This window comes from Salvia hispanica, chromosome 3 (genome assembly GCF_023119035.1).
Source record: "Salvia hispanica cultivar TCC Black 2014 chromosome 3, UniMelb_Shisp_WGS_1.0, whole genome shotgun sequence".
Taxonomy (NCBI): Eukaryota; Viridiplantae; Streptophyta; class Magnoliopsida; order Lamiales; family Lamiaceae; genus Salvia; species Salvia hispanica.
Window position 1 is genome coordinate 29,694,733 of NC_062967.1, and position 12,594 is coordinate 29,707,326.

Sequence of the window (12,594 nt, forward strand, 5' to 3'; positions counted from 1 at the left end):
TTTTCAAGAGTATAATTGGTGATAAAATGAAAAGAGTGGAGATTGGAATGGTGTAAAAAATTGGGGAAAATGGGTATATTTGTAGAAGAAATTAAAAAAAAAATAATAATAATTTCGGAAAAGGGGAGCCGCAGCTCGTGGCCGGCACTATAGGAGGGCCGCGGCTCGCGCCCAAGCGCCGCGGCCAGGCCACGATCATGCCGCGCCCACGTCCACCCTCCGCCGCGGCTGCCCACCCCTCTCACTATAGGGAGCCGCGGCTCGCGGCTCTCCCGTGGCCCGGCCGCGGCTCCTGTATAGTGGACACTCTTATTGGAAAATATATGTCAATACAATATAGGCTCTCTTTTTAAATAGATTTCATAATATGGATCTCAATTTGCCTGAGACTCATATTTTGAATTCTCCTCTTCGTAAACCCAATATATCTAAAATTAGATTCATATTTGCACTAGCTTGCAAAGCTGTCTTGAATTTCAAGTGTATGTAATCTCTATGTTAATCTCTTTTCTTATGAGCTACGTATTAATTAGTCTGTAGGGAAAATGAAAATGAAAATATATCTATAACCTGGTGGAGTATAATGTTTATTATTGTTATGGCATTATAAGTTACAGATATAGTTTGAAACTTTGAAGGACATAGGAATTTTGTATCATAATAGTAATAAAATAAAAGTGTGCGTACATACTCTAATATTTGGTTCCATTTACTAAATTTTTATGCATTCGAAATATATGATTTCATTTCAATATCTATAACTTTCACTGACGATGTTAAAAAAGATAGAGACTTTGGCTGAGTATGCGTACGTGTTTAGTTGTATAACTAACCTTTTTTAACTATATTCTCATGAAGGATTTAGGAACGAAGGTGAAAGTTTCTGAAGTTTGACCACTTACGTTATCAATCTACTGACAAGTCTTGATTTGATGATCGAAAATTGAAAGGTGTGTGGGCATTAACGAGGGGTTGATTTATATTTGTTGGATAAGATAATCTATTTCTACCTAAGCTAAAACCTACTTCAACTTGGACTCTAGCATTCTAATTTGTTGGGAACGGTTTTATTAGTTAACCAAATTGGTGTATAATGTGCTCTCGTGAATGCGTCAGTTTGTGTATTTTAAAAGAAATTACATATAATACGACTTGTGATAAAATATTTAGACACATGAAACACTTCGATTGGGTTTTTAAATTGGATGCAGATACAGAGTATTACTTCATTCATCCGAGATTTGGAGTCTCGTTTTTCTATTTTGATCCACCATTCATTTTTCTATTTCGATGCAACCACGAATAGGACTTTCGATTTACTTTATCATTAAATGATAGTAATAGACATCACATTTCACGAACTTTTTATAACTATATTTCCTTCAGGGGAGTGATCAATTGTTAACTCATCATTTAATTGCTAACTACAACTAATTTAAGACCATAGGATTTCAGAAAACTTGTGGTCTACAATTTGCCACGTGTAATTTTCATTTTTATTAATTAAACCGAAAAAGATAAAAAAAAATATCAAATTAGGGTCTTGGATGAAAATGTCAATATAGTGTTTCGAAAATATCAACACAATGCTTTGAGAATGTTAAGAGTTTGCTTATATCATGTATTATATTGACATATATTATATATCATATTGATATTTGTTGTTGTAAGAAAAAAATTGAAATTTTTTTCAAATTTTGACATCGGAACATATACAAGTGAGATCTCGTTAGAATCCTTATGAAATTATCTTTAATTTGATATATGTTGTGCGAAAAAATAATTTAAATCGAGAAAGTTATATGCGTTTTAAAGTTATGGGATATTTTTCAAAAGTTAGTTACAACTAATTTGATGTAAATTGATGTTAATACCCTTGTTGATGTTTTTTTTATCGTATTGATATTCCGTGGCTAATGATCTAGGCTCTTAATTTAAATATCTAATGGCTATTATTTAGTTATAGTTAACAATTAAATATTGAGTTAGCAATATAACTCTCCCCTAATACTATATATATTAATACATCCCTATATAGGTTTGTGTTAAAATGACAACCCTTCTTAAAGTGACACTGTGACACCACTTATACAGTAATATTATAAACGCTACACAACAATATTCAATACGCTAGACAACAATCTATAGATTACTGTATAGCGTGTTGGATATTGCTGGACAAGAAAAATTGTTGTATAAAGAGCAACAAATTGCTGGCCGTCTTTTTCAAAAAAAATTTATTTTTTTTGCCACGTGGCAGCTTATTATTCGTCCACGTGTATAAATGATTGGCTAGGAATGGTGGTATAGTGTTATTTTAAGGGGTGGCAGCCCTAACATGCCCCTCCCTATGTATATAGTATATATAAGTGAGACTCATATTTCATTCTTTTTTTCACTTAGTATTCTTAATACTCGGAGCCGTCCATAAAAAATAGAGGACAATTACCATTTTTTGTCGTCCATAAAAAATAGAGTACAATCATTTATGGAAATATTCTCTCTTACTTTTTCTCCTTTCTCTCTTACTTTTTTTTCTCCTTCTCTCTTATCTCACATTCCACTAATACTACTTTTCTTTTACTTTTTCTTCTCATCTCTTCTTTTTTCTCTTATTTCTTACTTTACTAATTCTACATTAAAATCCGTGTCATATATACTTTGCTTTATTTTTTTATGGATGAAGAGAGTATTTTTAAAAATCTGTGCATGAAAGAAATGAGATTTCTAATGAATGGATATAGTAATGTATAACAAATAGGAGTAGACAGAGTAGTAGCATATAAAGGTGCGTAAGAGAGAGTGACATTAGAGGCGCAAGTTTATTTAGTTTCGCTTTCATTGGAGTATATTATAGTAATTGGGATGATGCTTCGTCATCTCGTAATTCATTATCTATTAAAGTTAACATTATTTGAATCTTAAATGCCTTTTGATTTCGAAGGGTGTCATTATTCAAATTAGTTTACGGTTTACTTTTTTTTGTTTTTTTCTTGCTTGCCATAAATATATGTATTTAAATTACGACCACCAACTCCAACCACTAATATTCACCACCGAGAGTTCTTGAAAGTCTTATTTGATCACTCATATGTTGAATTGCCGCGAAATGGAGTAGTAATTAACACCATATATATGTAATCAAATTAATCATAACTCCTTAGAAATATTTTTACCTGAGAGTTGATGGTGTCCCCTCCCCACAACCAAAGTGGATTAATAAATTAACAAGTGGGATTTGATTTATTTGTTATGCTAATCAATTAAATTATATTACTACATGGATCAATTCATCCCTTAATTACTATTTACAACTAATTTAAATCTATAGAATTTGAGATCTAGTGGTCTATAAATTGCCATATGTAATTACCTTTGTTATTATTTTAATTTAAATAGATTAGAATAATGACCAAATTAAGGGTTTTGGATAAAATGTCGATATAGTATATACTCCTTCCGTCTCATAAGAATATGCACTTTTCAATTTTGGAAAGTCTCCTCTCTCTATTGAGATGGATTCATTCTTCAATAACAAAATTTACTTACTTTTTCTCGCTACATTTCTCTTACTTTACCAATTTTACATTAAAACTCGTATTGTACTCAAAGTGCATATTCTTCAGAGACGGAGGGAGTAAAAAATATCAACGTGATTCCTTGAATATATCAACACAATTTTGCATTGACATTGACATATTTTGATACCTACAATTACATTTATCTAATACGTAAAAATATGAAAATTCAAAAAAAATCAAATTTGACATCGGAATATATGCAAGTGAGATCTCGTTATAATCCTAATTGAATTTTTTTTTCATCATATTGATATTTGGGGATAGAATTATCTTGTACCTTGATTTAGTTATCTAATACCTTATCATTTAGTTGTAGTAAGCAATTTAAAATGAAGTTAGCAATATAAGTATATAACACACCCTTACAGAATATAGAGAGAGAATTTTGTTAAGTTGCTAACTACTTGTACAACTTAAATGGATAACTATACTCAGTTTGAAAAAAAATTGATACTATTATTATCCGGGGAGTGTTATATTGTTAATTGAATACTTAATTACTAACTACAATTATATATAATCTGAATTCAGCAAGTTATCGAATTATTAAGTCATAATTATATGGATTGATTTACTATCTAATTTTTAAATAATCATATTATTTATTATTTTGTTATGTAAAAATAATAATTATTGGGTCAACGAAAGGAACTGCATTTAGGATAGCGTGGAATTTCAGAACTCTATTGGGAAAAATCTTATAGTAGTAAACTTAATTTACAGTCAAGACTATTTATTTGATTAGGCAGTGGACAGCCACCGGTTTTTAGAATATATAGTTGTTTTTTCTCTTTCAGAATAATGGAAAATTAATTGGTGGTTTAAAAACAAGATATGATTTCTTATATATTGTTGATCTCATTACGATTTTGTAGCCTAAACTTTCAGCGAACAAATAAATTGATTTAATTTGACATTTAAAATAAAATAACAAATCAACGAATTCATATATGGTTAATAAGTATTGAGAGAAAAACACTAAGATCATGTTTGGTTGACGGAAAAGTAAAGTTGGCAAGGAAAATGATTCTTGGGAAAGTGAATCCCGAGAATATGATTCCTAATAACTTTACTTTCTTGTGTTTGGAAAATATCAAGATTTTATATTTTATATTTGATTTAAATAACACAATTAAAAATATACTCTTACTTATTATTATTTATATTTATAAAAAGAATAATAATATAATTGTTTTAATAAATTATTAATTATAGATGATAATAGTTATATTATTATATTTATTATTGGTTTAAATATAGATTATCCATCATAATATATAATGATATAATTGTAAATAGTTATAGTTATATGAAGTATTATAATCATAAATGATTATAATAATAATATGGTTATTATAATTATAATTATAATATTTACAAATATTATAATTGAATAAATTTTATAATTTGAAATTTCATTACAACTTTATTGATTAATTATTAATTTATAAATAAATAATAATTATTTATTATTAGATAATTTATACTTATATAATTATATTTTAATTATGTAATAAATTATTAATTATTATTATGATAATAACAAATAAAAAATATAAATATTATAATGATATAGTTATAATTACGATGGGTCATCTTCTATTGCTTATAGCATCATAATCTAAAATCAAGACCAAATCTCCACCCTTAGATTTTAAAATGAGTGGATGAGATTAAATCTTACGAATCTCAATAAATAGTAGACAAAATATCAAAAGAGTAAGATCGTCATTTTGTTATCATATCATAATTTTTGTGTGTTTTTTTTATATTAACATGACACTTGTATTTTCAACACAAGTACAAGAAAATATCAACCAATTTTTATTGAGATTTCACATGCATTATATTGAGATTTTATATGCATTATATTGAGATTTCGTCAAATCATCAACATATACGAAAACTGAAATAAAAATCATCAAATTTCATCATCCTATCATAATTTTCGTGCTTTTTTAAAATTAACATAGTGTATTACAAATATCAACATATATTTCAACATAAGTACACGACAATATCAACCCAGTTTTATTGAGATTTCACATGTTTATATTGAGATTTTACATTCATTATATTGAGATTTTGTATGCATTATATTGAGATTTCATCAAATCATCAACATAAAAATCATCAAATTTCATCGTCCGAACATCGTCCGAACATATGCAATTGAGATCTCGTTAGAATCGTTATAAAATTACCTTTAATTTGATATATTTTTTGCAAAAAAATAATTTAAATTTTGAGAGTTAAGTAAATTTAAAATTTTAGGATAATTTTAATAAGAGGGAACTAACATTAATACCCTTTAATTTTATTTAATAATGATTTAAATTTAAAATATAATACACTTGGCATTATATCAACCACTAGATCTCCTAATCTAATGGTTAAAAATTGGCTTTAGTTTTGGATTGCTAATTAGTTAGCAATTGATCACCTCCCTAATTATGATAGTTTAAATTATAGTTATTTATTGTACCGAAATTAAGTATGATTTTGTAAATTTTAAATTATTTTTAATACATTGTAATTAATAATAATAATAATAATAATAAAATAAAAACTTGTATTGCATTAAATATATAAGAATCCTAAAACTAGGAAAAATAATACCTAAGAAAAGTTAGAATTTAGAATCCTAAAAAGTTGTACTAACTTTCCTTGTTCTGGGGATTATGATTGCTTTCACAGTTTGATTAAAAATCGAAACAAACAGAGTAATTTAAAATTTAAAGAATAAGATTACTTTTCCAGACAGAATTCTAACAACCAAACATGGCTTAAGAGCATCTAGTTGTTTCTTATCCATCCTGCCCCTTAACTGCTCATTGTCCACACTATTTTTTTCCAATCCCTTTTTGAGACAACACATGCAACAATTTATCTCTTAACCATATTATCCCTTCATTATTCATGATCCCACCACTTCATTTTTTAACAACCAATTTAATTAAAATTTAACATTATATTTAAATTATAAAAATGACATTTCATTAATAAAATCAAAATTCCATAATTAATATCCTAAAATTAAAATGTATTACAAGCGACAAAATACATCATCTTTAAATGAAAGACTTCGGCTATTCGTTGTCAAATCTAGTCCAAATGTGTTCTATTAAATATTCATCTTGGCGCTGCGCAAAAAGAATCGTTTGGGAGGGTCGGGTCTCTGGGCAGTGGCCAGTGACGCCGAGGTTTGTGACTCGTTTGTCGTTGTCTTTTTGTTCCTCTTGGTCACTTTAACGCCAACGAGACGAGTCTCTGTTGGCACTTATGTGCCATAACTCTTCTCCCGCGTTGCCCATGTTGTTGCTGGTGTAGCTATCGTCGGCACTGACCTTCGTTCTCTTCCAACGCTAGCCTCGTACCCCGCTTGGAATTTGGTATATCGCTGACAAGGAGCCAGACGTTGTTGAACTTGAACTCAGGAAATATACGTTTTGGGAGTACGTCTTCATAGCCTTGCCAAAGATGTCTTCCAAACTCTGGCTGCTACCCCATATTCTTTGAGTGTTGTGGTAGACGGACGAAAATTTGGCAATATCCATCTTCATTCGTTCCTAGTGGTTGTCGGCGCGCTTCTTTGTCCACTCCGGCTTTGAGGCGTTGTACTTCTCCTCGGTCCGCCCGCAGATTCTCTTTACCTCCTGGATGTTGGTGAAGATTGGGTCCTTGGAGATGTTGACCTAACACTTCACCAGAGCCATCAACTCCTCGGGGTGTAGCTGCGCCTTTTTGGTTTTCCCCTAGGGCGCGGGTTGAGACGCTTCCGACGCTTTGCCCTTCCCCTTTTATCATGTATGGGGAGCGAGAGCGACAGTGGGAACCTCCTCAGGAGGGGAGTTTGGTGGCTCAAGTCCGAGACTTTGTACTCATCGGTGTTGAAGTTCGGATCAACGGTGGACTCGTGCAATGGTCGATACACTTCGTAGACATAGTTAGAGTCATGGGTCTGCCACCGGGCAACATTAGGGGACCACCGAGAAACATCGGAGTTCTATCGGAATTTGTCAGGTTTGGAAAGCCGTGGGGATTTATTTTTTTGCTTTATAGAAAGAAAAATGAGATGATAAGGGATTGGAGTGAAAGAGAGATGAAGAAAAAGGGTAAAAAAAGGAGTATTTATAAAAAGAAAAAAGTGGGAAAAAAAAACCGGACATAGATTGGCGGATATATAGGTTGTGGGCATGCAATAGCATCGATAGGGCGCGCCCTATCCTTGGGGCGTATGCGATGGCGGCATGATAGGCGGTCGAGCTATAATAAGGTCGATCTTTTCGCCGATCGCGTAAGGCAAAAAGATCAGTACTATTGCGAGTGGCGTTAAGCCATTAACTAAGGGACAAGACATGCAACCATTCATCATTTACCATCTCCCATTAATTGGCAACAATTTTCTTTTTTCGTCCGTCTCAATTAAATGACACCTTTACTTTTTACTACTTTCTGTAATGGACGCACATCCCACTAACTCATTCACTCACATTTTATTATAAAATTAATATATAAAAGTAGGACACACATTACACTGACTTTCTACTCCCCCCGTTCCGCGGTAGTGGGGCGTTTCTTTTTTGCATGCGATTTAATAAAAAATGTGTTGTAAATTAAATAAATGAAGAATAAAGTAGATAATGAAAAAGGTAGAGAGATGAAGAGAGAATAAAGAGAGTAAAGTAAATATGTGTTAACTTTAATAAAAAGGGAAATGACTCTACTACTACGTAACGTATCAAAATGACAAAATGATTCTACTACTATGGAACGGAGGGAGAACTACATTTCTTAAAACTGGTGTCAAGTTAAATCTTTCCGATTAATGGGGGACGGGGAGAGTATATTTAAATTATAAACATGACAATATATTATACATAAACTTAAAATGACAATCGAAATTACATGATTGAAATGCTAAAATTACAAAAATTGAAAAAAAAATAAAGTGAAAAACGATAATATTTGGGGAGTGGGAGAAAAGTTTATATATGTACTTTTTTTATTTACTTTAAAAAAATCAAAAGTAAAAATCTCCAACAATCAAAACGACACACACTCGCTGGGGAGGTGAGTGGGTGTCACCGCGCGCTGGGGGAGCGCCACGTTGCCCTAGGCGCGTGTCCTGCCAGATCGGGACCAACCCTTAGCGGAGGGCAACCCTCTACGACGGACCAACCACAACGACATCCCATCGACGACCCTTACCACTGGGACGGGCCAGCCCGCCGCAGAGATCATCGTTGCGGGCTCTAAGAAAACTCTCATTTTTTTCTTTGCATCTTGAAAAATGCTCAAATTGATTTTGATGAAATAGAGAAAACGACATCCTTTTATGAAATGCCGGCCAAGTAAGTCCACATCAACTTTCTGAATAGTCCCAGCAAGCCATAAATGCAAAATTTTTCCACATCAGGTAATGGGTGGGAAATTGATATCCCGATCAACGTGATATTATTTATCAAATTTGAAGTTGGTGAAAAAATAAAAAATTTGTATTTAAGTCGCATGCACCCATAAATTTTTGTCCATTAATTGTGACTTCTTTAACGCCTTTAGTAAATAGTCTAGCACAGCTATATTTTAGTATCTCCGAAAAATCCATGCATTCTATATTCCTTTCGTAACTTATCACATAAAATTACTGATGGCAATACATAAATACAAGAAAACTAGGAGTAGTAATTAGATGGATGTTAGAGAATCCAACAATGACTGGACCGAAAAATTCAGGGTATGCTTCTAAACATACCATCCATTTCAGGAACAAAACCTTTTCTCTTTTGTTTCTCAAACTCACGAAAAATTAAACAAAGAAAGGAATCAAATCGAATCCTTGATAGTTTTAGAAACCCTTGTCTCTGAATGATCAAACATTAAAAATATTGATCAATGGAGGAATGGCCCTTTTTGTTCATTTATAAAAAATGGCTCTTTCTGCCAGAAAATTGAGGTGCTTCATTTATGCAATATTATTTATTGATTGGAAGATTGGATAAGTGAAAAGAGGAAGAAGACGGGCATGCATGCAGATAAGAGAGGAAGAAAGAAGGAGCTTTAGTGTTTGGCAGAGAAAAAGAAAAGGAGAAAGGGAAATTAAAAATGGCATCAAAGAAAAGCGAAGTGATAGAAGAGATTGCTGTGGTGATGGGATTGGTTTCTGTGCAATTCTTGTACGCGGGAAATGCAATTTTGCTGAGCATTATTCTGAAAACAGGACTCCAGCCTTCTTCTCTAATAATATGTTCCACTTTTGCCACTTTTCTTGTGCTCTCACCTCTTGCAATCCTCTTTGAAAGGCATATCTAATTTCTTTCCTTTAAATTGAATAGGGAGTATATGTGAATTGAAGAAGAGTTTTGTTGCAGGAGAAAATGGCCTTCAAAGATCACCTACAAGCTTGTTATACAGTTGCTTTTACTTTCGTTCGGAGGGTAGGTATTTAATTTAATTTAATTTTATGTTATGCTAGCTAGTATTTGGATGAATTAAGTTTAGATTTGTGGGATGCAGGGTGACAGTGTTTCAGTCGTTGTTTATCAAAGGAGTCCACCTGACCTCACCAGCAGTAGCAACAGCAATGCCAAATCTAGCACCGGGGCTCATCTTTTTCATCGCCTGTGCCTTTGGGTTAGAGAGAATGGACATAGGGTGCAAGTACAGCAGAGCAAAGATAGCCGGGACGATGCTGTGCGTGTTGGGAGCCGTAGTGATGAGCCTCATGCAGAGCGCACCCAACGACCACACCAAAACTCCCACTGACTTCAACTCCCAAACAATCCTGGGTTGCACCTATCTCATTGCTGCTGTTTTTGTTCTGTCCAGCCAAGTTGTGCTGCAGGCTATCACATTGAGGGATTTTTCAGCACCCATATCAATGTGTTCCATAACCTCGTTGCTAGGTTCGATGTTAACAGCAGTAGTGGAGGCTGTCCTAGATGAGAATTACTGGGATTGGGACTACCTGCATCTTCAAGATTTGCTTGGCTACTCCATTGTGGTAATTACTAGGAGTATATATATACTTCCATTCTTAATTTCTAGAGGTTTATGATTTCGAACAGGCAGGTGGGATCAGCGGAATGTGCGTCAGCGTGAATGCATGGGCGATGAAGAAAAGAGGTCCGGTTGTGGTCTCCATTTTCAACCCTCTGGGAACTGTTATTTCTGCTGCCATCTCTATCTCATTAGGCGACTCCATTTCTGCCGGAAGGTAGGCAGGAGTATGTTCTTTTAATTTGTTAACTTATCATATCCCTACTAATTTGTCTACCTGCGCTATCGCAGCTTGGCAGGAATGTTGGTGATGTTCAGCGGTCTGTATTTGGTGCTTTGGGCTAAACGAAATGAAAGCAATGCGAAGACTCCCAATGCCGCCGATGAAACTATTGTCTTTGATATTGAGAAGCCTCTTTTAACTTGAGATTTTTTTTCATTGGAAACAAACTTCAAAAATGTAAAATGTGGGAAGTCAACCTTGCTACTTTGATACAATGTTGCTCAAATAATGCCTTGTTCAACAACAACATAAATCATAAATACGAGTATATTTTAGTATCATATCACGATCAAGTTCGATCTTTCACCAAAGCCCCCTAGGCCATAACATAAGGTGCATATTTAAATCTAAACTGCAAAACTGGTTACAAAACAAGACTTTAAATAACATAAGAAAGATATCATATCTTCTTCTACTGCAAATGTTGAGAGACTCGATTCAAGCACACCACAAGAATCACCAACTGAAGCAACAGTTAAGACCCACCCCTTTAATTATAACAAAGGTTGTCATTGTTCATGCAGTTTGGGCTGAGAGAGAATGTATTATTACAATATATGGGAAAAAACTACTACCTCCGTCCACCAAAATTTGTCCCACTTTAACCCAACACGAGTTTTAAGAAATATATTGGAAAGTGAGTTGAAAAAGTTAGTGGATTGTGGGTCATACTTTTATATACTCCCTCTGTAACACCCCACTTTTTCGAAGAGGAATTCTATTTTTCTTGGATTTAATTATTGCTTGGGATAATTATTCAAATTAAATCCAAAGTCCGATTATTCCTTATTTTCTCCATATAGAATTTTCGACCCCTATACTTATTCCAAGGAGATTTTCGAAAATCTCCTATTTATGGGAGAAGAGATTATTTTATTATATTATTTGATCCCTTATTTATTCTCTTCCATGTATAAATTCAAATATCCTAGCATATCTTACCATATCTAAGAAGATCTTACCATATTCTAATTTAGTTAGGAATTTAATTAAATCCCTTTTGGAAGGAGCTAAACTACACGCCTACTCTCTATTTAATTGGGAAGGGATTATTATTTTTATTCTGCTCCGTGATATTTTATTTTACTCCGTGAAATATCCAAATTAAATCATATGCTAATAAATAGCATAAAAATTCAAAACCCCCTTATTTCTCACCAATATTAACGACATTCTCCTCCCATATCTCCTCAAATCTTTTTATTTATTTAATTATGGGATTATATCTTGCACTCTATAAATAAGAGAGAAATCCTAACCCTAAAAATAAAAACACACGCCTCCCACTCTTGAAAATCACGCCTCCTCTCTCTCCCACTTTCTCTCAATTTTTCTTCTACTTTTCTCCAATATTTCTTCATCTTTTGAGAAGAATTGAAGTTGAAACTCAAGAATCATTGAAGAATTAAGGCTATTACTTTATTTCTACCGTTCGTTCTATAAAAAAAAAAAAGGTGTTTTTATATTAATCTTTCTTCATCTAACCGATTAATCGGTGTTCTTGAACCTTCATGCATATAGATTGAGTGAAAGGGGAAACAATTGATGAATATGAGATGCATGTGTGTGTGTGTGGATCATGTGCGTGCCTCGGTGTGCATGCCTCGGTGTGCGTGCATGTGTGTTGTGTGTGTGCGTGTGATGTGTGTTGTAAAACACTCATGCGTGACATGTTTTGATGATGGATCTGGAGTTGTGGTGCGAATAGAAAGTGGTATGATAATCATGCCT

The 12,594-nt window shown here is 33.1% G+C and overlaps 1 protein-coding gene across 1 annotated transcript; it reads left to right on the plus strand.

The window, feature by feature from the left end:
* The first annotated feature begins 9,686 nt into the window (after positions 1–9,686).
* LOC125209812 (WAT1-related protein At5g47470) lies at positions 9,687–11,007 on the plus strand. The gene is made up of 5 exons (XM_048109393.1): positions 9,687–9,883; positions 9,953–10,018; positions 10,098–10,584; positions 10,649–10,797; positions 10,872–11,007. Exons 1-5 carry the CDS (start codon positions 9,687–9,689, stop codon positions 11,005–11,007), a joined length of 1,035 nt encoding a protein of 344 aa, XP_047965350.1.
* Positions 11,008–12,594: the final 1,587 nt, after the last annotated feature.

Coding starts and splice junctions, on each gene's coding strand:
- LOC125209812 (XM_048109393.1), top strand. CDS start 9,687: ATGGCATCAAAGAAAAGCGAAGTGATAGAAGAGATTGCTGTGGTGATG. Junction 9,884..9,952: donor CTTGCAATCCTCTTTGAAAG/GCATATCTAATT, acceptor GTTTTGTTGCAG/GAGAAAATGGCCTTCAAAGA. Junction 10,798..10,871: donor GACTCCATTTCTGCCGGAAG/GTAGGCAGGAGT, acceptor GCGCTATCGCAG/CTTGGCAGGAATGTTGGTGA.